We start from the raw sequence: 25,674 nt of genomic DNA, 5'->3' as shown, positions 1-25,674 counted from the left end.
GTACTTAAATAATTGGCTCAAGCAGTCCAGGCAGTTCTTTGTAATATCTATATTGCATACAATATTTTCAGATAACAAATTAATGATAAATTTTACAGCCCTAGTGGTGTCACCATCATGCTGAGAGGATGCTCTTCTTCAGCAGGGATGGAGAAGCTGGTTAGACTTGACAGGAAGATGGACGGAGCTAAATACAGCGGAAGAAAATCTGTTAGAGGCTGCTACAGACTTGTGATTGGAGCGGAGGTTTACTTTCCAGCAGGAAAACAATCCTAAATACACAGACAAAGCTACATTTGAATTAAGATCAAAGTCTGCTTTTGTGTTAGAATGGCCCAGTCAAAGTCCAGACTGAAATCTAATTGGGAATTTGTGGCAAGACCAGAAAACTGAACTTCACAGATGCTCTCCTTCCAATCTGACAGGGCTTCAGCTATTTCGTGAAGAAAAAGAAGCAAATTCTTGTGTCTCCACATAGGCAACACTGATGGAAATATACACCAAAAGACTTGCAGTAGTAAGTGCAATAAAAGGTGGTTTTACAAAGTATTTACACAGCAGGGCAGAATACATACATGTCACGCTTTTCATATTTCATTTGTAAAAAGAAAATTTGAAATCCCTGTGTCACCATCTTTCCCCTTCACAATTATGCGCCACTTTCTGTTGGTTTATCATAAAAAATCCAAATTACCTAGATTAAAGTTGAAGGTTTTAACATAACAATCAGTAAAGCAGTTAAAGGAACACTTTAGCCAAAGCAAAGACACATTGTTTTTGTAACCGGAATCCATTCCTAATAAAACCAAAAGGGAGTCACACACTAATGACTCATCCAACACCCTTTTTCTTTGGAGCAGTGTTAAAAATTTTATTTGGTTGCAATTATTGATCCCCTGCATCCCCCATGGAGTGTGTGTATCTCTGTGTGGTGTGTGTGTGTAATCATAGTTGACTTCAGGGACATAATTTAATTTTTTTGGTGTACTTATAGTTCCATTTTCTTTAAACACTTTTTTCCTAAAATCTCTACATGAACCAAAAGTACTGATGAAGTCCATGTGCCTCCTCTGACAGTCACTTTTCCTCCCAATGAGAGCAGTGTATGTGTAATAAAGTGTCCACATGGGGAAAGAAATCCTCTCCTGATCAGAAATCAGCGTCTTCGTCTTGCAGTTGCTCCAAAGAGTCCAGATAATCTCGAGCCAAGATCTTTTTTGGCAAAATATCTGTCAAGTAAAAAAAAAAAAAAAAAGGAAAAAGTTACAGTACACTAATTCACTGCTTGTGCAACTTCATCATTATTCTTTGCAGATAAGATGAATGAAATGACAAAAAAGAATCTGTCACATTTCACCCTGAATGACAGTGAAATGTTCATTCAGTTGGTAAAACCTAATGTCTGCATGCAAAATGTTTATACACATTATAACCTAACAGACTTTGCACCTAAGCAGCCCTTTGCAATGGAAATGTTGCACATGTGGATATTGGTATGGCAACTGCAATTAAAGATATTAGTGGAGCTCTACTTTTAACCATACAAATAACGCGTAAAGTTACAGCAGGTGCAACCGAATAATCAAAGCTTTACCAACTGTTTATTTTTTTTATATCCAAAAAAAAAGAGCTGATTCATCAATTTATTTTTCTATTGTAGCCGTCCTTGTGTAGCAGTTTATCTGCACTGTATTATAAATATAGTAACTTTAAGTTAACCAGTGTTTCTGACAATAAAATATGAGAACCGTGAGAATTGTTCATGTTCAGTTTTAAATATCTTGTTTTACCACAACGAGGTAAAACAAGCGCACAGCAACAGGAAGCTGCAGGACACATCGATGCTTCACTATGAGCAGCTGGCGTCTCACCTGTGAGGAAGTGGAAAATGTCGGTCTCCTCTGCAGTTTTAGCCAGGTCGCTGTAGTCCAGGGTGTTAGCTTCCCTCCCGGAGCCGTTCGTAAAGGAGGTCAGAGCCAGATGCTCCACAAACAGCTCCTTCATCAGCAACAACAACGCCGGGGTTAGTCAATTAGAAACCTCCAGATCAAGCTTTAAAACAGCCATTTTCAGGTCAATAAACCGCTGATAATCCAGCTCTGTTCACAAAACCTTTAGTTTAGCTTTTAACAACCGCTTACAGTAGCCTTGGTGGTGAGGAAAAGAGCGTCCTGATTAATGCTGGAGACATCCGGGGAGCTCTTCATGATGAGCCGCACTCTGGAGGTCGGGAGTGAGATGGTCTTTTTGGCTTCTGACGCTGGGCTGTCCTTGTCTGGATTAGTTTGAGACATATTTAAATTGAATAAACACGCCAACACACGGTACAGTTAACTTCCAGTATTGTTTTGAATTGTGACGATTTACGTTTCTTCTTCGTCGTCTTTTATTTTTCTTTGGTGGTCTTGATCTCGGATTAGCGCCACCTTCTGTACGGTCTGTGACGCCTTATTTGCCAAGTGTCGAAATGTGTCTTTGTAACCGTAGTGTCGTTCATTCCAGAAAAATATATTACTACTACATAATAGTAAAAAAAAAAAAATGTATTATGAACATAGCTTTGGTAATCTGCTACAGGTTTTAGAGTTTGTTATGTGGCATGGTGTGGAAACAATCATCTCATTTTGAACGTGACTAAAACAAAGGAGATGATTGTAGATTTTAAGAGAAACAGGAATAAGTCAAAAACTATTTCTATCATGGGAGAAGAAGTGGAGGTGGTGAAGGAGTATAAATACCTCGGTGTTCACCTGGACAACAGACTAGAGTGGAGATGCAACTGTGAAGCTGTCTACAAGAAGGGACAGAGCAGACTGTACTTCTTGAGGAAGCTTAGGTCCTTTGGTGTTTGCAGCAAGATGCTGCATATCTTCTATAAGTCTGTTGTGGAGAGTGTGATCTCTTCTGCCATCATCTGCTGGAGAAGCAGCATCAGAGCCAGGGACTTAAAAAAGCTCAACAAGCTGATAAAGAAGGCTGGTTCTGTTCTGGGGACTCCTCTGGAACCTCTGGAGATCATTGTGGAAAGACGGATTCTTCATAAAATGAAGAACATTATGGAAAGACGGATTCTTAATAAAATGAAGAACATTATGGAAAGACGGATTCTTAATAAAATGAAGAACATTATGGAGAACCCGGAGCATCCTCTTCATGAGACTGTCCTACAACAACAGAGTGTCTTCAGTCAGAGGCTTCTTCAGATCTGCTGTAAGACGGAGCGCTACAGGAGATCCTTCCTGCCCACAGTCATCAGCATCTACAACGGCTCTTTGAAGAAACCCTCATAATATGAGCTACAACAACATTTAATTTCCCTTTGGGATTAATAAAGTATTTTTGAATTTGAATTGAATTGAATTATGGTATTACATTTCTACTATCATTAAGAAACTGCTCTAATCTCTCTTTTCTACTAACCCCCTTTAATACTAGAATGTACTTAAGTGATGTAATAGTGTAAAAAGTAATGCAAGGCTCTCTGTAAAACAGTAATATCACAGAAAATAAATATTATTTTAGAGCAGACACAAGGCATAAGCAAACTAAGCAACTGCTTAGGGTTCCCAATCCATCAGGGGCTTCCCATAATGCTTGAATTTTAACACAGACAATAGCTCTAAAATCTGAATATTTGTTTACTGAGAATAGGACTCCAATAAATTCATAATACAGTTTCTGTATGGATAAACATTTTTTTTTAAATTCAGTTTAAGATGTAAAGGAATTTGGAAGTTCACTTTGTGAAAGTGCATGGAATAATATACATTTTCTGATGGTTACAATACTATGAGTATAATCTTTACTTTGTGTTTGACCTCAGTTTGTTCACAAATATAACTCAGCGAATAAAAAGAATTATCTGTGCCTGCTTTTAAACTGAGCCAATTAAACTTGGCCCCCTCTCCCAGATTCCACCAAAACTTTTAGTGGTGGTAATTTTCTTAACAGGATGCACAGCCCCACATCAAATTCTGCAGGCCCCATACAACCTTGGGCCAGCCCTGTTTTATTTTGTGAGAACTTCACGAACTTTTTTACCCTACGGACTTAGCAACGGGGTCAACCACACCTTGATGAATCCCTCTTAAGCTGAGACTCCTTGGCTGTGGCAGGAATTTTTAGGTTGAGTTAGGATGTCTCTGAGAGGACTCTGAGAATACGGGCCCTGGAGTTCTCTTGTCAGCATGTCAACAAGACCCGAATGATTCATGTGATGAAGAGTTTTCTCTGGAAATCAACAAAAGGAACCCTCATCCAGACAAGAGTAAAAAAAAAATATGAAACCCTCCACTTGACTGAAATGGTTAACAGTCGAAGCCCTCTATGATGCAGAATAGCTGGGTCCAAGAGTAAAGCATATGCACAGCAAATTCCAGTGTTAAAATGCTGGTGTTAGGCTTTTTCGGGGGGAAGTGTTGATGTATTGGTGTTGATTTTGGTAGTATCAACTCTCCACTAATGAAACATAAGAGTGTTGGTGTCAAATCACGGAGTTGACGGTATTTAACACTAATGAGTGACACTTTGAACATCCGGGTACTTGGACAGGTACCCCCCGTGAAGGAATTTGTCAGCATCCATTTTCTCACATGGCGCATGAGAAGGAGAGACTGGTGAGTAAAATTTCACAAATTAGTCATCGTGCCATTGCTACTTTTATTAAAATGTGTTTACGCTGACTCGTTGTTTCTCAATTTGGGGACAGATTAAAATTTATTGGCATTTATAACAAGTTTTTGTCGCCGTTTTTTGCTAACTTTAAGCAGACCTGCCCGAACGTTAGCGTTTATTTTATGTCATGTTAAGACATCGTGGGTTAACATTAAACTAAATTCCTCTCTAAAATATAGTTTTGAACAATTTAGGTTAAGTAGCCAATTAACTTTAAATGTTTTTTCTAAACGTCCTCGGTCGTGTAGCGGGTGTTAGGGTTAGGGGTTAGGGAGTTAGGGGGTTAGGGTTAATATTTAACACTGTAAGAGTTTGTTAAGCAACACTGCATAGTGTTAATAATTTTAACTTAATAAAAAGTGTCAATTTAACACTTTGCCAGTGGTTCCCATATAAACCCTGGGAAAGTGTTCATTTTAACTCTGAGGGTGTTAGATTTGCGATTTCAGATTTGCTGTGTATCTTTTGATATCCTGTGGTCAAAAATTTCAGGGGAGATTTGCATTTTTTTAGAATTAGCTGTTGAATGTTAAAATTAAATTAGGTAAAAACTAACTAAGTTTTTGCAAGGTATTTTACCACCTCCCGACACCTTATTTCCGTGAAAAGAAAGAAAATCGAAACAATTGTAATTCAGCGCTTGCAGGCACGTTGCATCGTCTGCGTCCTGTTGGTGGCGCTGTACCTGACCCCATGTTTGACATAAGAGGAAGAAGCACAGAAGAAAAACTGGTCCTCTGCTAAGGATAATAGTGACAAACATATAACAGGACGAATTGGTGTTTTAGTTGGTTATTTTAAGATGTTAGATGTCTTTGAATAGCCTTGATAACTGTCGGTGTAATCTGCTGAAGCTACGTAAGTGAATCTTTTGATAATAAACTGTTGTCGGGGGCGGATCGAGGAGCTCCATCTCATTTTTTGTTGAACACTTGTGTTCATCCCTGCATCAGTTGACGCCGTTTGGTGGGCGGTAAAATGCCTCTGGGTTTGAAACCGTGCTGCTCCGTCTGTAAGACGAACTCTTCCTCGATGTGGAAGAAAGGAAACCAGGGTGAAATATTGTGCAACAACTGCACAGGGAAGAGCAGCGGCGGCGGAGTTTCTGGACCCTCCGTGTCCACCAGCACACAGCCTAACATTGGCGGTGGAAAACAGGTCAGTCACACCAAAAACGTGCTGTATGAGCGTGGGCTAAATAAACACGAGTGTTGTAGCTTTGTTTTCGTGTCTTTTTTGAAACTAGACAGCTAACGGTAGATGGATATTAATATGCTTGTTTGGTCCATCAGCAACATGACTCAATAGCACCCTCGAGCGGCAGAAAAGAATAGACGAACAGCGGAGGACGCTTAGGCTTCCGTTTTATATCTACTGTAATATAATAGGAATTAATATGAGAAACAAATATATGCAAATCATTAAAAAAAGACAGGTACAACAGTATTAAACACAGCGTCCTTAAAGGGCTCCCAAATCCACATAATTCACTTCTGAAAATATACCAGTTACAATCAGTATTTAGTTCAGCTGCTTGTTCCATCCAAAAAATAAATGTGGAATTATTTATGATGATATAAAAATTGATACTTTCAATTATTATTAAAGTTGGAAGTAGTGGTCTCAAAAAATTTACATTATATTATTAACAGTAATCTCAAGTAATTGACAAAGTTTAATGGGAATTATGGGCTTGCATGGTGCTTTGCATGTATTGTTACAAAATGCCACTCACAATATGGCGGCGCTGTTACTATACTGTATGTAGAAAACAGTTTACATTTAGCCAAAGAAACAACCAATTCACATCAGGTTTAGTTATAGCGTACTGCAACAGTCATTTTAACTTGATTTGATGGAATGAAAAAAAATAATGATTCCTTTTATGTCTTTAAAGTTTTATAAATTAAATAGTGGATCGTTAACAGCAATATATCATGTTATTACAACTTTTAACAATGCGTAAACTCCAGTTTTTGAAATCTGTTTTATTTCTAGTCCAAGCAGGAGATACACAGGAGGTCTGCAAGGCTGAGAAGCACCAAGTACAAAGCTCCTGCCTCTGAGAAAAAAGTCTCAACAAAAGGCAAAGGAAGGAGGCACATATTTAAACTCAAAAATGTAAGTTACTAATTATTTGGAGTTGTTTTTCACTCCTGCCTTATGAAGTTTAGTATTTGACACATGGCTACTGTCCTCACAGCCAATCAAAGCACCAGAATCCGTGTCAACAATCATCACATCAGAATCTTTATTTTACAAGGTATGGTAGTCATTGATTTTCCAGTGTTCTATTTGGAAATGATCACATAATAACCTACAACCTCTGTGCTTGTATTCACAGGGCGTGTACTACCAGATAGGTGATGTGATCAGGGTCGTAGACGAGGACGACGGGAAGCCGTACTACGCTCAGATCCGAGGATTTGTGCAGGACCAGTACTGTGAGAAGAGTGCAGCTCTGACATGGCTCATCCCCACTCAGGCCAGTCCAACCGACCACTTTGATCCAGGGACGTACATTATTGGTAAGCCATGGTGGAGAATTACACATTTCACTCTGATTTGCTTAACTTGGTTTTAAGCAGAGTGCTTTGTATTAGGCCCAGAGGAGGATCTGCCCAGAAAGATGGACTATTTGGAGTTTGTATGCCACGCCCCTTCTGAATATTTTAAGTCGCGCAGCTCTCCGTTCCCCACCATCCCTTTATGTCCTGAAAAAGGCTTCATCTGGACCCACATAGGACCTACATCAGCGCTAGTGGCCAAAGAGTCTGCCAGCAGCGCCAGTTAATGGGACTTTCTGATATATGGACTTATTCTGTTATCTTGAAACATGTGAATGTATATAAGTGTATTATAGAGAAAACAAACTTATTTCAGTTAAAAGGCAAGTTGCAATCTGACTCAAGACAAACCATTTGTAATTACCGTATATTATAAGGAACATGTTTACACAGCTGAAACATTGGATTAATACTTTTGTATTTGACAATAAAAAAACCTTCCATATAGCACTGGTTGCTCTTGTATTTTTACAAAACTGAAAACAACTGGTACATGTTGGAAGTCATTTTAATTTGATTATCTCAGTGTTGCAGTGGAACTGCTGCACAGGGTCCCCAGTGTTCCAGAGGGGTGTTCCCCAGTGTTGTGCAGGGTGCTTCAGGAAAATTGGGTATTGAGGTGCTTTTATGGGCTACCTAGCTTTGTATAACAAAAAAAGACCTGAGCCTCCATTCTTGGCACCCTGTCCAGCTTGTTTCCAGTGCAGGTTAAACACCACTGGAGCCTGATGCAGTTTGAGGTGTTCATGTGATCTGAAGGAGTAGTCGTGGATGGGATTATGTTTGGTTGGTTTGCAGATGATGTGGTAATGTTGGCATCTTTAAACCATGACCTTTTAGGAGTGGAGCAGTTTGTGGCCTGGATGAGAGTCACTTACTATAAGTCTGAAAGCCAAGTTTCTTACCCAGGAAAATTAACTGCTACATCCAGGTTGGAGGACATGAAGTATTTTATCTTGTTCACAAGAGAAGGGGAGATGGATCAGGAAATGCACTGATTGGGGCCCTATTGGTAATGTGCTGCTCAAATAGCAAAGAAAGAGATTAACCTAAAAGAAAAAAGGTTCCAACCCTTATATATGGTAACGAAACATGGATCATAACAAATAAAATTAGATACTGGATGCAATCAGGTCAAATGAGCTTCCTCTGCAAGGTAGCTGGTCAAATTCATAGAGTTGGGTTGAGGAGCTGTGCCATCTGAAGAATAGTCACTGCTTCTTTGTACCAAAAGGAGTCAGTGGAAGCTGTTAGAACATCTGATCAGAATGCCTCCTGAGAATCTCCTTTCAGACGTTTCTGAGCATGTTCCACTGATGTTGAGGTAGATCTAGAACCTGCCATCAGGACCATAGATTCGATGTAGCCAGAGGATGCCTTGAGATCCCTCAGTATGATTTTATTTCTAAATAAATGTATAAATAAATATTTGTTTATATTTCTTAATACAGAAGATTGTAAAATAGGTAGTTTGTTGTAGGTTGCTTCCACTTATCTCTCTGCTGAAAATCAGATGCCGTGCCTCAACGAAGGACATGAGACAGCTGTTTCTATTAATAACCTCAACACTCTTACCTATCACAACACCCCCCCCCTCCAACCCACGCATTGCTACTGCCGAGCCACAGCAACCCCCGTCCTGGATAAATCCCACACCAAAGATCGCATATCCAAAAAGCAGCAGCTGCAGACAAAAAGAAACACTGAAAGCAATCAGAGAAATCTTGTTTCTTCTACTTTTTACCACCTAGAGAGCATGAAGTCCCTGCGCTTCCTTGCAGCTGAGGGCTTCATCCAGACTGGTTCAATGGCTTTAGGGAACCTAAGCTGTGTGTCTTTTAACCTCTATCCACTGCTCTTCAAGGCCTGCTACCTCCATGAGCAGGCTGAGCTGCTGCATGCTTTGGTCCAGACGTGGCCTCTACCTGAGCTCAACATGCAGAGACTCCTGGGAAGATCCTCTGACTGTGAGCAGGACCTCACCTCTTGCACCTGCCGGACTTGCCTACAAGCAGTTCTGACCGGCCTGAAGGTAAATCCAAATTGGCTCGAATCTTTATGCTTAGGTATATTTTTGACATGCTGAAGATTTTTTGGGTTAATATTTGCCTGCAATGGCTTTATATTCCCTTACAGGACTACGTGCTATCTCCTCCAAAAACGTATGCGAAGAGTTTACATGTGGTGGACCTGACTGCCCTCAAAGACATTGAGCACCAAGCCTGTCTATGCAAGTCCACCATGGGTCGATGGACTCGGACCCAGCTCCTGACCCAAATGTGCTATGAGACTATGGTGGCCATGCAGGCGAGTGATGTGAACCCATCTGCGTTTGAAACATCTATTGACATCCTTCTGAATGGATTTGTGACAGGCCGAAACTATGAGCAAGTTGCTCAGGCCTTCCTACTTCTCCGCTACTGTCCCCTGAAGGTTCGCTTTGTTACATTTAGAGCCGACTCCCTCGCTCTCAAGCAGCTGTTCTACGTTCTTCGCTTGGCGGAGCCTGAGTCCATAACAAAGCTGGAGGTTGTCCACAATGTTCCCCTGGAGGCCACGCACCTGGAGGTGTTGCTCTCCAGGGTGGAGTTCCCCAAACTGCAGTCTCTGACGCTACCAGCTGGAGCGCTGGATGTTAGAAAGCTGGGTGCTGATGATGATGATCTGCTGGCCACCATTGGCAGTCTGCTGGCACAACTTGGCAACCTTACTGAGCTTTATGTTGGGTTCTCAACTCTTACTGGACACGTTCGCAGACTGCTATGGTGAGTAAATGGTCAACAAGGTCACCTAAAGGGTCTGTTTTTATATAAATGAGGTATGCATTTCTTATAATAGCTCTGATACTAAAAAAACTTGGCAGCTGTAAAGATTCTAGTTTAGCAATGGTTGGTATTTTGTTGTTAAAATTGCTGAGACGATGCCAGTGAGGACAGGTCAGTCAGGGATGGAGCTTTCCAAAAATATTCACACCCCTTAAACCTTTTCACTTTTTTTATTTTATTTCCTTTTTATAAAATCTACTATATGTTTAATTAGGATTTTATGTGATAGGCCAATGCAAATAGTAGATAATTGTCTTCAGGAGTCACCTAAACAGTAAATAGTGGCAACCGTATGCGATTTATTCTCAGCAATAAATAAAGCTGTTCGGTAAAGGTCTCAGGAGTTTGTTGGAGAACATTACCGAAGAAACAGCATCATAAACACCAAAGAACACAGCAGACAGGCAGGGAGAAAGTTGTGAAAAGGTTTAAAGAACAATGTTAGAAGCTTTTAACACCGTATGGAGCACTGTTTAATCGATCACGGGAAAATAATAAGCTTGTTGCACAACTGCAAACCTACCAAGACTCGGCCAACCACCTAAACCGATAGGCTGATTAAGGAGAGCTTCGTTCAGAGAAGCAGCCAAGAGAGCCATGATAACTTTGGAGGCGCTACAGTGACCCACAGCTCAGGTGGGTTAATCTGTTGGCAGGATGACAAATATTGGTGCACTGTATAAATCTGTCCAGTTTAACAAAAGTAGCATGTCATTGTTGAAAGAAAGCCATACCAAATCCAGTTGGAGGCGGTGTATGGCGTAGGGTGGGCCATCATATACAGAGACTATTAGTCCATGATGCAGCCATCCTCGGTTCAATTCCCAACAGTGAGAACTTTGCTGCATGTATTCCCCCCTTCTGTACCTGCCAATTTCCTGCCTGATTACTGTCAACAAAGGCCACTAGTGCCACATAATCTTTAAAAATGTCCAGTTTAAAGGTTGCCACAAGGGGACACAACAAACACGTGGAAGAAGCTGCTCTTGTCAGATAAGACGAAAACCAAACTTTTTAACTTACACGCAAAGATTCTGGACCATGGAGGCACCCGCCAGCTGTACAATGACCATAAAGTCAGAGCTACAATGGATGGGTCAGATCAGAGTATATTAAATTATTAGAAGGGCCCAAAGTCCAGACCTAAATCCAGTTAAACATTGGTGAGAACAGATGCTCTTTATTAAATCTGACTGCTCTTGACCCATTATGTAAAGAACTGGAAGAAAATGTTGATCTCTAAATATGCAAAGCTGGGAAAGACCCACCTTACAAACCTTTAGCAAAAGGTGGTTCAACAAAACGATACAGATGCTAATCGTGCTTTTTAGATATCATTGGTCAGAAAAATTTGAAAACAGTTCAGTTTAATACAGTCACAGTTATGCACTACTTTGTGTTGGTCTATCACATAAAATGCATTGAGGTTTGTGGCTGTAGCATGGCAACATCTATAACAGTTTAAGGGGTATTAAATGTATTTAAGTGCTGTATTTGTAAGGATTCAATTTGAACCAGCAGTGCTGTTTATAATAGTATAAAGCAATTTGGATTTAAAACTAAAGAAAAAGCATATGTTTGGTGGATATAAAGGTTTGTGTAATAAAGGCAAATGGAAAATAATCTAACCACTATATAAAACTATATCAATTAGGCTGGAACTCTGAATTTTCCAACTCTATATTATGTATTTTCCTTCACCAGTCCCCTCAATACGCCACTGAAGTGTTTGGAGCTGGCCAACTGTTGCCTGAACCGCGTGGACATGACCTACCTGGCTAACAGTCTGCACAGTGAGGCGCTGGTCCACCTAGACCTCAGTGGACATGATATCTTCAGCTCTTTTTCCACCGCATTCCACAAACTCCTGAGTCGCTGCTCTGCAACACTGACAACCCTCATCCTCGAGGAATGTGACATTAAGGATGAACACTTAACCACCTTGACCAACGCTCTGTCTCCCTGCCAGGGACTGGAGGAGTTAAAACTTCTGGGAAATCCTCTCAGCGCAGTCTCTCTGAGGAGGTTGTTCTCCACGCTGTCGACAGGGTTTCCTCAGCTGAGGTACATAGAGGTACCTGCACCCCGTGAATGCTACGCCGAGGATGTTGCTTATCCTCTCGAAGAAGCAGTCTTGTTGAACTACAACAGAGACTTGTTTCAGCAGACCAGGGATCAGCTTATGGGCATCTTAGAGCGAGCCGGCAGAGGAGGAGTGGAGGTGTGTACTCCCCTCATGGGCACCTATGATCCAGACATTACCGAAACCAGCAATGAACTGGGGGTGTCGATGCTAAAATCTTTCAACAGTGTGATTGGAAATTTTATAGGTACAATAACAGATGTGGACACCGGGAGATCACAGGCCCAGAGAGGTAATGAGAACTCCTGATGAGCAACCAATGGACACGGAGGACCTTTGCCAGAGGTGTTGGAGAAATCTAATTGAAGCACATCTTTAAAAGTGGTTATTAATCCTGTACATGGATCCTTGTTTGAGACCCTAAAGTAAAAATTAATCTTGCCTGCATTTAAGTTACCTTCTAGTTTTCATGTTAGCTTCAGTGTCTTGAAAAGTATTCATCTCCTTAACGTTCTCACATCGTCATGTTAAAACTGCATATCTCAATGTTTTACTGGGATTCTGTATAACAGACCAGCACAAACTACAGCATAGTTTTCAAGAGAAAGAATTTTATACCTTGTTTTAAAAATGTTTTAACAAAAGGTCATTTGTTTTCAGCCCCTTTTACTCTGATACCCCTAATAAATGTAACCAATATCACTCAGAAGTCACCTAATTTATAAACAGTCTACCTGTGTGTAATTAAATATTATTACTCATGTACTGTGCAAGCCTCAAAACTAACAATGCAAAAGACCCTGAACACACCATCCCTAACATGCTGTGGGGATCAGACCTGATCAGAAGATGGAGCTTAATGCCAGGTATTCCTGGGAGAAGGTCTGAGACTGGGGCAAAGTGTCAGCTTCCAGCAGGACTAAAAACACTAAACACAGCCAGAGCCTCAATGGAGTGGTTTAGGTAAAGCTCATCTATGTGTTAGAATGGCCCAGTCAAAGTCCAAATCTAAATCCAACTGAGAATCTTTAGCAAGGCCTAAATATTTCAAACTATTTTGCAAAGAATAGGGCAAAAGTCATAGGGAAAGAACCCATAAGACTTAGCTGTAATGGCAGTGAGAGAACATAAAAGCACGTCACTCTTCAGGTTTATTTGTACAGAAGATCTGAATAACATGCATCTTTTTTGATCCACTTTACAATAATTTGTGTTGGTCTAGAACTACCAAAATTGTTTTTGTGTAAGTACAAATTATTCTAGTTGAGATTCTATTAAAAGGCACAACTTAGTAATATATTTCAGATTATCTTTAAGTGCCTAAATGTATTTCATAGTGTCATGCCAATAAATCAACTCTAAAGAAAGACAAAAATAAGATACTTAAGTCCTTTGAAATGTAAATGTACATTTCTTTATTGAGCATTGTTTTCATATAGGTCACATTTCATTTTAAAACTTTACATATTACACCAGGGGACAATCCAACCACATAAGATTAAGAACCGTGATCAAGAAGTGTTATTTCTTCACCCATTCCTCCATTTCTTTCCTCTCACGGATCACCTCCTTTAAGTATGGTGTAAGATAATTGACATCCTGACAAAAACATATCAGGTTATTAGAATAAATGAAACCTTGAACAAAGCTGATACTTCATCCAGAAATATTACATATGAAAGGCAAACATGCTAGACTTGGGACATACGGAAAGCAACATACAGACTTTCATATAAATAGCCTTCTAAGGAAATACACTCAACTATTCTCTTGTGAACGTACCTCTTCGTATTTTGTCCACTGGTCTTTGGGGAGGATCTGTTGCTTCATTGAGAGATCCAGGGCTCTCTTGATCCTGAATGTCCTGTCATTACTAACATTTTCTGGAAGCCTCCTCAGGGCCTCCTTCACGTCTGCATCCTCATATAGTGTGTCATCATACAGTAGACCTGAAACAGAAAACACATCTAGGTTCTAAAAATTCATTTATGCATATATATATTTTTTCCCTAATCATTTCAATACTTTTTCTTCTTGGTTATAAATATGGAAGTAATTAATAACTACCAGCTGAAAGAAAAAGATATAATTGGCATTAATATCTGTATCGGCTGATCTGTCAGGTTTAAAAACATCGTACTGGTCCAATAAGTAAAACTGCGCCATCTTTAACAACCAGTGTTTTTTTTCTATCTTGTTGCTCTTTGTGTTTTGGGATGGGAGGTGGGTGGCCATGTGTTATTTGTTTGGGCATGCATCAGTGATAGTGATGCAGCACAGGACTATGGTTTGTTTAACTGAAGCAGAGAAGCAATTATAGGGGTGTGATCATTTTTTCCTGGTGTCGAAAGGGTAGAGAAATATATACAGGTCCTTCTCAAAATATTAGCATATTGTGATAAAGTTCATTATTTTCCATAATGTAATGATGAAAATTTAACATTCATATATTTTAGATTCATTGCACACTAACAGAAATATTTCAGGTCTTTTATTGTCTTAATATGGATGATTTTGGCATACAGCTCATGAAAACCCAAAATTCCTATCTCACAAAATTAGCATATTTCATCCGACCAATAAAAGAAAAGTGTTTTTAAAGCAAAAAACGTCAACCTTCAAATAATCATGTACAGTTATGCACTCAATACTTGGTCAGGAATCCTTTTGCAGAAATGACTGCTTCAATGCGGCGTGGCATGGAGGCAATCAGCCTGTGGCACTGCTGAGGTCTTATGGAGGCCCAGGATGCTTCGATAGTGGCCTTTAGCTCATCCAGAGTGTTGGGTCTTGAGTCTCTCAACGTTCTCTTCACAATATCCCACAGATTCTCTATGGGGTTCAGGTCAGAAAAGTTGGCAGACCAATTGAGCACAGTGATACCATGGTCAGTAAACCATTTACCAGTGGTTTTGGCACTGTGAGCAGGTGCCAGGTTGTGCTGAAAAATGAAATCTGCATCTCCATAAAGCTTTTCAGCAGATGGAAGCATGAAGTGCTCCAAAATCTCCTGATAGCTAGCTGCATTGACCCTGCCCTTGATAAAACACAGTGGACCAACACCAGCAGCTGACACGGCACCCCAGACCATCACTGACTGTGGGTACTTGACACTGGACTTCTGGCATTTTGGCATTTCCTTCTCCCCAGTCTTCCTCCAAACTCTGGCACCTTGATTTCCGAATGACATGCAGAATTTGCTTTCATCCGAAAAAAGTACTTTGGACCACTGAGCAACAGTCCAGTGCTGCTTCTCTGTAGCCCAGGTCAGGCGCTTCTGTCGCTGTTTCTGGTTCAAAAGTGGCTTGACCTGGGGAATGCGGCACCTGTAGCCCATTTCCTGCACACGCCTGTGCACGGTGGCTCTTGATGTTTCTACTCCAGACTCAGTCCACTGCTTCCGCAGGTCCCCCAAGGTCTGGAATCGGCCCTTCTCCACAATCTTCTTCAGGGTCCGGTCACCTCTTCTCGTTGTGCAGCGTTTTCTGCCACACTTTTTCCTTCCCACAGACTTCCCACTGAGGTGCCTTGATACAGCACTCTGGGAACAGCCTATTCGTTCAGAAATTTCTTTCTGTGTCTTACCCTCTTGCTTGAGGGTGTCAATAGTGGCCTTCTGGACAGCAGTCAGGTCGGCAGTCTTACCCATGATTGGGGTTTTGAGTGATGAACCAGGCTGGGAGTTTTAAAGGCCTCAGGAATCTTTTGCAGGTGTTTAGAGTTAACTCGTTGATTCAGATGATTAGGTTCATAGCTCGTTTAGAGACCCTTTTAATGATATGCTAATTTTGTGAGATAGGAATTTTGGGTTTTCATGAGCTGTATGCCAAAATCATCCGTATTAAGACAATAAAAGACCTGAAATATTTCAGTTAGTGTGCAATGAATCTAAAATATATGAATGTTAAATTTTCATCATGACATTATGGAAAATAATGAACTTTATCACAATATGCTAATATTTTGAGAAGGACCTGTATACTACCAGTAAATATGGGTTATCAGCCATAACAGTAATATTACTATTGGCCAAAAGTTTCATATCGGTGCATGCCTAATTGTTTTTCTTCAGTTTTTATTTAGATGAAAAAATTACTTTAACTTTTAATTTTAGCTTCTTTTCAGGAATAAGTTTCAGGTTAAATATGTATGTAAATACTTTTTGTAAACACATTTGTTTTCATTAGCAAGCCTAGCATGAAGAAGCAGGAGCTTGACACAATTCTGGTTTTACAAGTATAGTAAAACCCCCATCTCTAAATCAGAAAGCCATGACACAAAATTATGAACTTTAAACAACTTTTTGCATTTATTCCAGCACCAGTAGTTAACTGGTTTAGAGCAATTTTTTTTTTCTTAAATATCTCTGCTAAATCAATGTTATGACACACAAAAAGGGACCGTTTGTGTCTTTGTCACTGTTGCTTCAGAGTCTCACTGATCATTTTTCAGCTTTATGGTGCAAATTTCAAGGAAACTTATGTTTCAACACCATCTGTGTCTTTATCAAAGTCACCAATTCACATGCTCACAGATTTTGTTATGTTAGAAAAAACTTGCACAAACTCAAATCTTCTATTTCTTTTGTCCTCTTGCTAGTTTATTTCTATTGAAATATCTTGGCCTAATTTTTACTCTTTTATAAATATTTGTTTTCTCTTCCTTTCATTTATCATCTTGTAACAATACTGAGTGCCACTTCATTATTGCTTAGCTGTATGGCAATCCCATTTGTAGGATCCCATTATAGATATCAACCCATTCTTAGTACTTTAAAATGTACTTTATGATAAACTTGAATGGACTTACCAAGCTTGTTGAAGCCACATAAGTTGTAGTACCATTTGCGGAAACCAAGCATAAGCCTGCCCGTCACCACTGTAACATGAAGGAAAAACACATACAAACTCAGTCAGGGGCACTAAGAATATATGAAAAAAAAGCATACAATAATCAATATAATACATCACAGACTACAATAAAAGGGAAAAGCAAATCTAAAAGTAAGTATGTTGCTGCAATTAGAGAGTCTGCGGCTGCAGTTTTAACACATCGTAGATCTTTTCATCTGCCAAAACTAATGTTGATTTTCCTAAGGTGAGTCTAAGTGTTTAGAATCAACCACATAGTATATTAGTTAATGCCTTTTTATTGCTAACAATATGCGGGTAGTGTTTTATAATAATATATATTTTTATCAGAGTACTGCAACAAGTCAAGTAACTTGAATTTATTCTACCACTTGGGTAAAGACAACATCTAAAATAAAATAAAACCATTCTTGTGTTGAATATCCGGGTTTGCGTCACAACTTTTCATGTTTTAAGCTGCACAAATAATGTCGGTATTATTTGAAAGGTGTTTTAATATTTTTTCAAATTGAAGATCGCTTGTTTTGACAAGTCATTTCTGAAAGTCATTTGCTAATACAACATTATGGGAAAAGCCCTTAAAATATGTCCCAACACAATTTTCTAAGTTCCCTTTTGAATCCTTGAAAGTTAAACACTATCCGAGCTTTACATTTGACGGGTAGCCGTGTAACGAAAAGGACACAACCTAATATAGATTAGCTGGGATTAAATGTTACCATAATAAACGGTGGCGCGATATAAACAAGGTTTGTCAGGTCAATAATAAACTCATTTACCAATGCGTACAAAAAGTGTCTAATAATGGATTATATAAACACGTTTTTGAATTATTAGCCCTAACATTGGATGCGAAGCTATCGTTAGCCGACCTGCTACCATCCGTTATCAAGGGGACATTAAAGGACACACGCAAATTAGAGGCCCCTAAAAGGCATTTTGAGGCACAGGACATACAGTTAAACAACGCAGTGTTTGTCAATGTCATGCGTTTCTTTCAACGTGTAAATGATAAAACATGGAGAGGTATGGAAGTGTCTTAAGAAAGAAGAGATATTCGCTTACCTGGTGCCCTGGACGCCATATTTACCACTGAGAGAGACCGCGGTGTGTTGTGGGTAAATTACGCCTCAGCGGCTGACTTTTTTTTTTCGACGTGCTGTTTTACTTTTATTTCATTCTACATATAAAGATAAGGAAATACATATATCTTTATATAAAGTCATATAAGGACAATGTTTTTTTGGATTAGTAGTTTTAAATGTCCATTCTATGAAACTGAAAAATAAAGATTTGCAGTCAGATATTTTTGTAAATTAAAAGATTCAAGTTACAAGAGCCTCCTATACGCGAATTATATAAACCCTGGCAAAAACTGTGAATATATTTGTTAGCTTTGTTTCTATTTTACTTTCCTACTTATTTTTATTAGCCCAGTTATAACTAAGGGAGTATCTTTCTTCCTATGAATTAGCATTTTTAAACTAAGTACCTTTCTCAATGTTAGCAGCTTCTTGCTGATGTGTTACAGTTATGGTGATATTAGAAAAAAGTGGAATTTTACGTTTTGCCGCTGAAGTTTATCAAACATAGAATTTACATTTTATCTGAAGCCTGACTTCAACAAACTGGTCTTTTATAAAGGAAAATACTTAAAAGTATATTAATTTAAATGTGAGTTGTAGCAAACTTACATTTAAATTAGCTTGTGCATGTCAAGACAATTTTCCAGTTCTGTGTTTAAAATTTTGACATGATAAAACTATAATGAAGTGGGTCCGACGCAAGCCCCCTCCCATCTCCATTTGGAAGTCACTAATTCTGGATGCTCTTGTTTTGATGAAACTAGGATATTGTGCTGATGGAAGGATGGATGTTATTCTGTAAAATTTGACAAAACCATTCGAAGTCATGGGACTGAATTTAGACTAGGATATTCTGTACATGATTGTAGAGACAGGCAGATCCATGCTGATTGAAATTTAATTTTTCTGTTCTGCTTTGTATATTGATGTCTAGTACTGCAATTTATTACCTTGTGACTGACCAGCTGTGTATTGAAGTTGCATTCTGGTTAAATAAACATGTTGGAATTCACCAGAAAACTATTTTTCAACATTACAAAATTCACAAGAGTAAAAGAATCTCTATCTATATTCTATATAATGTGGAGTTAAGCTAAACCATTACTTTTCTAGATTTTGAGGTATCCAAAAATGTTGCAATGACAATATAAATCTTTAAAGGGGAAGTAGGTTTTTATGGCACCAATTATATTTGGAGGGAGAAGAGGTTTTCCTCCTTGGATAGTAAAAGTTGCAAACCCCAGGTCTAAAGCTGAAAATGTATTGAAAAAAAAGAAAAAAATTGCATTGAATAGAGTACAGAACAAAGTTTCAACGTGATTTTTGAACAGTTAAAATGTGCAGCAGACAGAGAGACATCCTGATGGTAGAAAATTGAATTAAACAGTTGTGAAACAGAACCATACATAACATGAGAAAGAAAGTTTAACTATAATCACCATTACATTTAAATATTTTTAGTACAAATCCTGTTTAACGTACATAAACTTATACATTTAATCTGCAGATAGGGAAGATGTAATTATAACTGCACATGAATCATTTATAATCTTATTCTTGTTAATCATGTTAGGATCATTTTAGCACAGAAGTTGACATGAATAATTTTTATAAACATATTTATAAAACTTTCATCCACACATGTACCTGAATCCACTTCAGTATAATTTGTCATTTCTGCACAAGTCACTTTCAATGTCCCATCATAAGGAATCAAAGCGTCTTTTGGAACAAATAAAAATCTTCCAAGGTGGCAGAAGCCAGCTCAGTGCAAAAAACCTCATCAGGCAGGGACACCAAGCGGTCCAGGGAGATGTAGCTGGGCAGGTTTGGGTCGTACTGAGCTTTTCCAAGATACTCAAGGAACTGGTGGCGCTCTCTGAGACGCAATAACTTTGTGTTGAGGACCTAAGAGATGACACAATGTGGGTTTATAAAATTTTAGATTTGGACAAAAAAAATTTCAAAAATGTGCAAGAAACAGATAAAACACTGTAAAAAAAATGTAATAAAATACATGGCTGAGGCCACATACCTGTGGAAACTTTGTGATCAGGTAGTTGGGAACCTTCATGGTGTTGTGAAGGAAGTCAAATATCTGAGTTAGCTTCTTTTTATTGGCAGTCAACACCTTAGGGACAGCAATAACAATGTGCTGGATCTCATTTGCCTTAAATCCAAGCTCTATTTCACACACCTGTATAACACATTTACATAAAAAAGGGTTTTGTTTAGCATCTCAATAAACTCAAGCCATAATTGTTCCTATTTTATGCTCTGACTCGATACCTTCAAATTTTCTTTAACAGACTCCAAGCTGCCACACAGTAACTTGGGGAGACGAACAACAATATTTCGGGTCTGCAGAGAGATATAAAATTATTTATTAGGGTTTACTGCTTATATTAAAACAATTCTATATGATGTGGTATGATCTTCTACAACATACATTGGAGGCACTGAGTTTGAGTTGCTGCTGATAAAAACCCAGTCTGTTGTCCAGCCTCTTCACACTGAAGTTAAGTAGATATGGTGCTCTGGAGACCATAGATGCAACAGTTTCTGAACTGAACTTCTTTGACTTTAGATAGTTCACCCTTGATAAATGACAGAAAACATTCGCAAGAGGAAATGTCAACACGTGTCTCATATACAGGTCCTTCTCAAAATATTAGCATATTGTGATAAAGTTCATTATTTTCCATAATGTAATGATGAAAATTGAACATTCATATATTTTAGATTCATTGCACACTAACTGAAATATTTCAGGTCTTTTATTGTCTTAATACGGATGATTTTGGCATACAGCTCATGAAAACCCAAAATTCCTATCTCACAAAATTAGCATATCATTAAAACGGTCTCTAAATGAGCTATGAACCTAATCATCTGAATCAACGAGTTAACTCTAAACACCTGCAAAAGATTCCTGAGGCCTTTAAAACTCCCAGCCTGGTTCATCACTCAAAACCCCAATCATGGGTAAGACTGCCGACCTGACTGCTGTCCAGAAGGCCACTATTGACACCCTCAAGCAAGAGGGTAAGACACAGAAAGACATTTCTGAACGAATAGGCTGTTCCCAGATTGCTGTATCAAGGCACCTCAGTGGGAAGTCTGTGGGAAGGAAAAAGTGTGGCAGAAAACGCTGCACAACGAGAAGAGGTGACCGGACCCTGAGGAAGATTGTGGAGAAGGGCCGATTCCAGACCTTGGGGGACCTGCGGAAGCAGTGGACTGAGTCTGGAGTAGAAACATCCAGAGCTACCGTGCACAGGCGTGTGCAGGAAATGGTCTACAGGTGCCGCATTCCCCAGGTCAAGCCACTTTTGAACCAGAAACAGCGGCAGAAGCGCCTGACCTGGGCTACAGAGAAGCAGCACTGGACTGTTGCTCAGTGGTCCAAAGTACTTTTTTCGGATGAAAGCAAATTCTGCATGTCATTCGGAAATCAAGGTGCCAGAGTCTGGAGGAAGACTGGGGAGAAGGAAATGCCAAAATGCCAGAAGTCCAGTGTCAAGTACCCACAGTCAGTGATGGTCTGGGGTGCCGTGTCAGCTGCTGGTGTTGGTCCACTGTGTTTTATCAAGGGCAGGGTCAATGCAGCTAGCTATCAGGAGATTTTGGAGCACTTCATGCTTCCATCTGCTGAAAAGCTTTATGGAGATGAAGATTTCATTTTTCAGCACGACCTGGCACCTGCTCACAGTGCCAAAACCACTGGTAAATGGTTTACTGACCATGGTATCACTGTGCTCAATTGGCCTGCCACCTCTCCTGACCTGAACCCCATAGAGAATCTGTGGGATATTGTGAAGAGAACGTTGAGAGACTCAAGACCCAACACTCTGGATGAGCTAAAGGCCGCTATCGAAGCATCCTGGGCCTCCATAAGACCTCAGCAGTGCCACAGGCTGATTGCCTCCATGCCACGCCGCATTGAAGCAGTCATTTCTGCAAAAGGATTCCCGACCAAGTATTGAGTGCATAACTGTACATGATTATTTGAAGGTTGACGTCTTTTGTATTAAAAACACTTTTCTTTTATTGGTCGGATGAAATATGCTAATTTTGTGAGATAGGAATTTTGGGTTTTTATGAGCTGTATGCCAAAATCATCCGTATTAAGACAATAAAAGACCTGAAATATTTCAGTTAGTGTGTAATGAATCTAAAATATATGAATGTTAAATTTTCATCATTACATTATGGAAAATAATGAACTTTATCACAATATGCTAATATTTTGAGAAGGACCTGTAAATGCTTTGTACAAGTATTCATATTCCTGCGTGTTTTCCATATTATGTGAGGTTACAATGACCAACTTTAATGTACTTTATTGGGACCTTATGTGATAGACCATAATTGTAACAAGAATAAAAATTATACATGGCTTTTAAATCTTTTCCAAATAGGATCCAAAAAGTGTTATTTGCATGTGTATTCGACAACCATAAATAAAATACAGTGCAACCAGTTGCTTGCAGAAGTCATCTAACTGGAAAACAGAGTCTATATCGGTGTAATTTAGTCTCAAACGGGTTAGATTATAAAACAACATGCCAAGCTTTGAAGAACTCATGGAGCTTCCATTTATCATCTGAATAAACGGAGAGAGTATGGAACAACGGCAAAACTTGGCCTTCCACCTAAACTAACAGACCTGGAAACTAGAGCAGTATCAGAGAAGCAGCCAAGAGTCCCATGTTAACTCTGGAGAAGCTGCACCCTTCCACAGCTCAGGTGGGGAAATTTATTGACAGGACAACTATTAGTCATTCACTCCACAAATCTGGGCTGGAGCTATTTTGCCAAGAATACTCCGCAAAAAAAATAATCTCCAGATGTGCAAAGTTGGTAAAGGTATACCTCTAAAAAAAATACAGCTATAATTTTAGCAAAAGCTGGTTCTACAAAGTATTGACCCAAACAAACAGCATACAAATGTACACCGCACATTTCATATTAAAGAAATAAGAAAATTGAAAACACTGTATAATTTTTCCTTCAACTTCACAAGAGTGCACTACATTGTGGTGATCGGTCACATAGAATCCCAATAAAACACACCACGGTTTGATGTTGTAACTGCAAAAAATGGGAAAAGACTTCAGGGCTGTGAACATTTTTGCAAGGCACTGTATATTGTCATGTTACCTGGCCTGCAGGTTGTCCAAATTCTCAGAGAGAATGAATGGGTTGTGAGAGATAATATAGCCCAAGCGCGAGTCCTCCACTCCAATCTCCTTCAGAAACAATAGCCAAGGTGCTACGTCTTTGCTGAAATCAAGTCTAAGCAACATGGAGCCAACATTGGGCCTTCGCTCCAGCTTCCACAAACATACCCCTGCATTGAGAGGAGATTGAAAAATGTAATAAAACGTTTGCTTCATGGTTTTAGCTCTGTTTTAATATTAGCCCTCTGTTTAAGGGGATAAACATCTTCTTGATTTGTTTACCAAGCTGGACCAGCTTTGTAAGTGTCTCCGACTTGTCAACATAGTCCTGAAGAGAGTTTGAGGCTGGAGGAATAGAAGGAGGAATAGAGATGCCGACAGCTTCTTCATCACTGATTTCCTCCAACGCTGAACATTCGTCATCAGCATCCAAGTCTTCTTAAGGAAGAAAACAAAAAGAGACACAGCAAATTCACTGTTCTTGAGATAAATGTTTTTTATCTCGAAGTCAATTATAAACGATGCTCAACAACAGAATATAAATGCCTACCAAATGAAATCTGATTTTGGGTCAGTGGTAAAGCCCCTAGTGTTGGCAGCAGAGCAGGCTTGCATTCACTGAGGTCAGTTCTGGACAAAACATCAGTATGTTTGCTTTCCTTCGCCTCAGTCATCAGATATTTTGCTGTAAAATCATAGTAGTAGGATGGTTGTTGTTTCCAGCTCAGTCTTGTCTGAGCTGCTGTGTGATTTCCTCCAGATAACAATCTGCTACTAATTCTGGCAGATTTGCCCACCCTCATACTATGTTGACCTTGAACATAGTACAGATGAGCGCTACTCTTTGGGAAAAGAAGCCCTCTGCATCGCAGACATAACGTTGCACAGGCAAAAGACATGGTCATTCTGAAAGAAATTAGAACAAGGTGTGTAAAGAACCCATGGAGCTCGGTACAATAGAAAGTACTATATATTAAGCCAAGGAAAGCACTCTGTATCAAGTCAAGCAATTAAATGTTTCCCTTTATTTATTTTTTAAACTAGATTTTAAAAGATACATAGATATAACATCCAAAGGTGTAGGCCTCCCAATAGAGGCACAGTAGAAAGTGATAAATTACATTCAAAATCTTGCTCTCACAGACAAAGTCCTCAATGGCCAAGCACCAACTTACATTGAAAATGTCATTACTTCCCATCGCTAGTCTTGCCCTATGTCCTCCCAGAACAAAAGCTTCCTTAGTGTTCCCAGGATTTATAAATCCAGATTTGGAGGCAGAGCGATTAGCTACCACTCTCATTTTTTTAGAGATAAATACACATTTGATCCCTTGTAATACAGGTAGAAATTAACTGTTTGACTGAATGTTTGATAAGTCAGGAAATTAGATAACACAACATTAATTGCAGCCAAACTAGTTATTTAATAAAATGAACTCAATAAGTTGAGGGCTGAACAGTGGTGCAGTTGTTAGCGCTGTTGCCTCGGAGCAACAAGGTCCTATGGGCGAATCCTGGCCTGTTCGTTTTCTGCATGAAGTTTGAATGCTCTTCTTATGCATGTCTGGGGTCTCTCAGGGTACATCAGCTACCTCCCACAGTCCAGAAACATAGCTGTTTAAGCTGTTAGCTTAATGTTGTCTCTCTAAGTTGTTTTTAAGTGCAAGTGTGCAGTTGCTTGTCCTGTGCCCCCCTGTGTTGCCCAGTGAAACTCAACGGAACATGATCCCACCAGCACCCCGGTGACCCTGCACGGATCAGCGGATATTGATAATAGAACATTTGTTGAGTTACTAGTAACTTAAATATATATATATATATATATAATATGAGCTGCGGTAAATAGACGTAAAAAGATGTGGCCAGCTCTGTTACATATTAGATGTAGATCAATATAACTGGATGCAATTAAAGATAAAACAAAGTTAAAAAATTGAAGTTTGCTTCTGTAAGGCAATTTAATGTCATATTATAAGCTATCTAGATAAAAATGAATATGTAAGGCGTCTGTGAATGTCCTCCAAGAGGCTGGTTTGACTCGATGCTAACATGCTAGCTCAACAGCAACCCTCGAAATTCGGGGAACTAATCAAAGAATAAATGGGACATTAACAGTACTCACTTATTTGATTCAAACCGTCTTCTCTAACATTTAACCAGTTGTCGAAACGCTAAACAATACAAAGTATTTTCACGTGGACATTAACGGAAGATTTGTACCCCAACGTCACATTCTGGATTGTTCCACATCGGTATTATTTAATCGCTGGTTAATACAATGTTTTTTAAATAAAATATTGGGTGTTTTTTCAGAGAATACTTTATAAACAAAGTTTGATCACATCCTAACTTCTAAAATGTTTATTTTTTTATTTTAGTAGAAACA

The 25,674-nt window shown here is 39.2% G+C and overlaps 5 protein-coding genes across 7 annotated transcripts; 2 read left to right on the top strand and 3 right to left on the bottom strand.

The window, feature by feature from the left end:
• Nucleotides 1-34: 34 nt before the first annotated feature.
• On the bottom strand, nt 35-2,393 carry chrac1 (chromatin accessibility complex subunit 1). The gene is made up of 3 exons (XM_047384597.1): nt 2,142-2,393; nt 1,872-1,998; nt 35-1,229 (listed from the first exon to the last, which is right to left on the bottom strand). The coding sequence occupies exons 1-3, from the start codon at nt 2,292-2,294 to the stop codon at nt 1,150-1,152; spliced, it is 360 nt and encodes a 119-aa protein (XP_047240553.1). The 5' UTR covers nt 2,295-2,393; the 3' UTR covers nt 35-1,149.
• Nucleotides 2,394-5,370: 2,977 nt separating this feature from the next.
• Nucleotides 5,371-7,688, top strand: gatad1 (GATA zinc finger domain containing 1). Its single transcript, XM_047383493.1, has 6 exons — nt 5,371-5,532; nt 5,628-5,832; nt 6,673-6,795; nt 6,878-6,937; nt 7,019-7,202; nt 7,278-7,688. Exons 2-6 carry the CDS (start codon nt 5,653-5,655, stop codon nt 7,466-7,468), a joined length of 738 nt encoding a protein of 245 aa, XP_047239449.1. The 5' UTR covers nt 5,371-5,532; nt 5,628-5,652; the 3' UTR covers nt 7,469-7,688.
• Nucleotides 7,689-7,823: 135 nt separating this feature from the next.
• On the top strand, nt 7,824-12,867 carry lrrc14b (leucine rich repeat containing 14B). The gene is made up of 3 exons (XM_047383487.1): nt 7,824-9,273; nt 9,378-10,006; nt 11,771-12,867. Exons 1-3 carry the CDS (start codon nt 8,755-8,757, stop codon nt 12,456-12,458), a joined length of 1,836 nt encoding a protein of 611 aa, XP_047239443.1. The 5' UTR covers nt 7,824-8,754; the 3' UTR covers nt 12,459-12,867.
• Nucleotides 12,868-13,537: 670 nt separating this feature from the next.
• LOC124879143 (cytochrome b-c1 complex subunit 7) lies at nt 13,538-18,175 on the bottom strand. The gene is made up of 4 exons (XM_047383494.1): nt 18,086-18,175; nt 16,959-17,027; nt 13,932-14,098; nt 13,538-13,748 (listed from the first exon to the last, which is right to left on the bottom strand). The coding sequence occupies exons 1-4, from the start codon at nt 18,102-18,104 to the stop codon at nt 13,671-13,673; spliced, it is 333 nt and encodes a 110-aa protein (XP_047239450.1). The 5' UTR covers nt 18,105-18,175; the 3' UTR covers nt 13,538-13,670.
• Nucleotides 18,176-19,352: 1,177 nt separating this feature from the next.
• Nucleotides 19,353-25,560, bottom strand: mterf3 (mitochondrial transcription termination factor 3). Of its 3 annotated transcripts, none has more exons than XM_047383490.1 (8): nt 25,411-25,560; nt 23,839-24,194; nt 23,571-23,726; nt 23,269-23,458; nt 20,555-20,702; nt 20,395-20,466; nt 20,141-20,302; nt 19,353-20,013 (listed from the first exon to the last, which is right to left on the bottom strand). In XM_047383490.1, exons 2-8 carry the CDS (start codon nt 24,191-24,193, stop codon nt 19,819-19,821), a joined length of 1,278 nt encoding a protein of 425 aa, XP_047239446.1. In that variant the 5' UTR covers nt 24,194; nt 25,411-25,560; the 3' UTR covers nt 19,353-19,818. The 3 variants fall into 3 exon arrangements, with proteins under 3 accessions (XP_047239446.1, XP_047239447.1, XP_047239448.1); XM_047383491.1 differs by having other exon boundaries at nt 23,571-23,723; XM_047383492.1 differs by lacking the exon at nt 23,839-24,194 and having other exon boundaries at nt 23,571-23,723; nt 25,411-25,526.
• Between the last annotated feature and the right edge of the window lie 114 nt (nt 25,561-25,674).

The sequence above is a fragment of the Girardinichthys multiradiatus genome, chromosome 13 (genome assembly GCF_021462225.1).
Source record: "Girardinichthys multiradiatus isolate DD_20200921_A chromosome 13, DD_fGirMul_XY1, whole genome shotgun sequence".
Lineage (NCBI taxonomy): Eukaryota > Metazoa > Chordata > Actinopteri > Cyprinodontiformes > Goodeidae > Girardinichthys > Girardinichthys multiradiatus.
The sequence above is the reverse complement of the archived record's forward strand: the minus strand, read 5'-3'. Positions and strand labels throughout refer to the sequence as shown.